This window comes from Carassius auratus, unplaced genomic scaffold (assembly GCF_003368295.1).
Source record: "Carassius auratus strain Wakin unplaced genomic scaffold, ASM336829v1 scaf_tig00216796, whole genome shotgun sequence".
Classification (NCBI taxonomy): domain Eukaryota; kingdom Metazoa; phylum Chordata; class Actinopteri; order Cypriniformes; family Cyprinidae; genus Carassius; species Carassius auratus.
The window spans coordinates 34,098-37,963 of NW_020528741.1; the positions used below are offsets into that span (position 1 = coordinate 34,098).

The 3,866-nt window shown below is 45.6% G+C and overlaps 1 protein-coding gene across 1 annotated transcript; it reads right to left on the bottom strand.

The window, feature by feature from the left end:
* Nucleotides 1-506: 506 nt before the first annotated feature.
* Nucleotides 507-3,175, bottom strand: LOC113098981 (germ cell-specific gene 1-like protein). The gene is made up of 5 exons (XM_026264033.1): nucleotides 2,890-3,175; nucleotides 2,084-2,131; nucleotides 1,813-1,977; nucleotides 1,544-1,655; nucleotides 507-1,017 (listed from the first exon to the last, which is right to left on the bottom strand). Exons 1-5 carry the CDS (start codon nucleotides 3,173-3,175, stop codon nucleotides 507-509), a joined length of 1,122 nt encoding a protein of 373 aa, XP_026119818.1.
* Between the last annotated feature and the right edge of the window lie 691 nt (nucleotides 3,176-3,866).

Sequence of the window (3,866 nt, forward strand, 5' to 3'; positions counted from 1 at the left end):
TCATCCCTCTGGAGTGTTCCCGTATCATCATCTTTGTGTGTCTTTGTACAATATCTCATCATCTCATTAAACCTTGTTAACTCGCTATTGTTTCCAGACTGTCCTTTCACCAGCCGTCACAATATTAAAGTAAAAGTTTAAAATTGGAATAAGTCTAAAGTGATCATGTAGTGTCAGACAGTAATGTATTAATAATAATGAATAAAGAAAAATGTATTAATGTTGATGCTTTATGATGAAAGCAACAAAAGAGTCATAGTAATTAATATATTAATAGGAAAATTAACCGTTTATTGTTTTGGTACAAAATACACAAAATGAAGTGGAATTTCTTGCTTAACGATATTATGAAGATTTCAAAGGGCAAAGCAGTCATAATGTCATAAGAAAAACACTGTAATACATTTATATTTTCATGAGTTGGCATTCAGATTCCAATACAAATGTTGAGTTTGGACATCTGAACTGAAACCATAGGTGCTTTAATACACAAAAACAAACAAGGATCAGAGCGGGCTGAACTCCTCGTCTGGACACTGAGACGCAAAGCTCAGAGGAGACAGAAGCAAAGCGATGGGAGGAGACGTGGCCGACTCAAGGAGCGAGAGAGGGGCGGGGCTGTGTGAGTGAGGGGTGGGGCCGTGGAAGTGATGGGCATGGCGTGGCGAGAGACGGGCGGGGCTGTGGGAGTGAGGGGTGTGGCAAGGTGAAAGAGGGGTAGGGCTGTGGGAGTGAGGGGTGGGGGATGGTGAGAGAGGGGCGGGGCTGTGGGAGTGAGGGGCGGGGCATGGTGAGAGAGGGGCAGGTCGAAGAGGTGGAGGAGGAGGGGCTGGGAGCGGCGGGGAGAAGTACGGAGACAGAGGCGAGAGCGGAGGCGGCTGCGGAGGAAAGGTGAAGTTCCTGCAGGGGTAAAACACGCTCCTGTGCTTGGGTCCCACCATCAGGAACTTCTTGGTGTAGTTGTTGAGTGTTGACACGCCAGAAGACATGCAGCAGGTGAAGGCCACCCACGCCACGCTACAAACACCAGACACAACGTCAGCAACAGAGCACCAGACCTTGTGTGAAAGCATTCATATACACAGACTTAAGACTGATAACAACACATGACACCGTAAAATAAGATCTTAAAACACTCGCATCACACACTTGCCCACAGCCTAAAGAAACTAAGGATGTTTTTCTACTTTAAATATATTAAATAGTTTTTCTATTGCTTTTATCCATGTAATCTTGAATTTTAATATACAACATATTAAGGATTCCCACTTTGCTACTACAGTAAAAATCCTACCCTAACAAATATAAAGTTCAAACATTATTAAAGACAACTTCACTTAAGACATAACCAACTGTGTTTTTGAGGATACTTTCCAAGATGGGTCATTCGACAATTTCACATGTATTTGTCTGTTCAAATGACCTGACAAAATCACACACACACACACACACACACACACACACACACACACACACACACACACACACACACACACACACACACACACACACACACAAACACTGACATGTATGTTGTACTCACTAAAAGGCCCAAGAGTATCCATAACTGTGAGGTTTAAAGTCCTCAGGGCCGAGAGAGATTGTCACCTGGAAAACCTGCATATACATCATGTGAGCGACCATCCCAACCAGCCCTGAAACAGAGAGAGAGAGAGAGAGAGAGAGAGAGAGAGAGAGAGACAGAGACAGAGAGAGAGACAGAGAGGGAGACAGAGAGAGAGACTGCAGCTGAAGATACAGACAGGACAAAGGTTACAGTGTGTGGTGTGTGTGTGTGTGTGTGTGTTGTACCTCCCAGAACAGTGCAGATGGCGGCGAAGGCGTTCAGTAACTGACCCCAGCGCTGCTGCGGAGGAAACCAGGATGACAAACACAACTGCATCAGCAAGAGCAGAGAACTGACACACAACAGAGCGATGTACAGCAGCTCCATCCCCACGTACAGCCACACGATCCCTGCATACACACACACACACACACGTGTTGAGATTCATACAGACAAGCACTTCAACAGAGATTCTGAGCATGGTGTTTCTGTGTGTGTGTGTGTGTGTGTCATTGCCTTTCTCTGATGCAGGTGTGAGAGCCATGAAGCTGCGGCACTTCTCCTCTGAAACAGACAGACATCAACACCATTCAACATTAAAGCAGAGGATCAACTGGAGAAGAGAGGAGAAAAACACACACGGATTCTGTGCTCGTCCACTCTCAGCGGATGCTTGTGGACCTCGTAACCCAAACCCATCACATGCATCTACTGCCATCAACATTTCCCTGACAAAGAGTTCAAAACAGCAGTAAACACATCCAGGTGAGGAGTGAAGCGACATGGACTAAACCTGATAATCATGATCTACAGCAGAATCTGAATCATCTGTTTCTCATTCACTTACGCTTGATTAGTCACATAGAAATAGAGCAAAAGCATAAACCTCTCAGTGTCATCGAGTTCCTGCTTTATAGCGAATAAAAACCTAAACATGCTGTACATATTTCCTCTCAGAATTCTAACTCTATCCATTATTATAATATTTAATATGCATGTCCTGCAGCTTCATTCTCGATCTGTATGAAAACGCCACAGCTGAACTAATCCTCTTTAGAGAATCTCTCTCAATCTGTCACACAAACACATACGGAGCAGATCTGACACATCACCGTCATTAATCTCATCTAAAGAGAAGCTATGAATCGACGTGCACTGTGAGACGCCGGCTGGAGGAGTGTAACAGTATGACAAAATCACAATGTGCTTAATTCATGCTCTTGGTGTTACCGTAAGTGAATCATCAACGTTTCAGCCAAATCTGGTCTCAAAACCTTCAAAATGAAGACATTATAATTATTGAGTGAGCCGTGATCTCTGACCCGAGGCATCGGTGAAGATGTTCTCCTCACAGGTGGTCCAGAGCCCGGCGTGGAAGGAGGGGAAGATGAAGCGGTCGTCGCCGGTCTCCCAGGAGAAGGATACGTCAGAGACGCCGTGCACCGGAGTACACCTGAGCCGGCGGGACGGGGAGCACAGCGGCTTCGGGACCTTCTGTCGGCCCACACACCAGTACGAGGACGACAGAGACACCAGAGACAGCAGCAGAGACAGCAGCGTCTGCAGGAAGGACAGGCTCGGAGAACGCAGGAGAGACAGAAGAGACATGCTGCTGAGAAACAACCAAAGTCAATGAAAGAGGGACGGTTTTCTCATTTCTACCTCAGAAATCACCGGAATCACACTCACCTTATTAAAGCAAAGGCTGGATTTCTTTCCCTTGGTATTTTATGTGTCTCACACACGTATTTTCAGAAACAATGAAACATGACATCCAGCAGCACTGAATGAGTCTCTTTGCGGTGTGTTTGCGACTGATACACACACACACACACACACACACACACACACACAGGATTAACCTGCGCTCTAATCTGTCAATCTGTTCCAGCTCAGTGACACAATGATCTTGAATAGCTTCTAACACACACACACACACACACACCACACACACCACAGCTGTATGTTAATGCATTTAAAGCAGAGTGTGTTGTTCAGCAGAGAAGCGCAGACAGACCCATGATGCACAGTGTCAGCTCACCTAAAAGTCATTGTTTCATCATTTTCTCATTCTCATGTCACTCAAACCCTTTCTTTCTTCTGTAGAGACAAGGTTTTCATACCATTGTACCACTGTATTTGATTCTGGCCTCAAATGGGAGTGAATGGAGTGCAATCAGGAGGCTGACTGAAGACCAGATGTGCTGCATGTCCTGGACCTTCTGCATAGACTCAGTCACGCTGAAGAGCCTCCAATAGAGAATCAGTCTGAGCTGCTGTGATGGTCACAGAGAGTCAC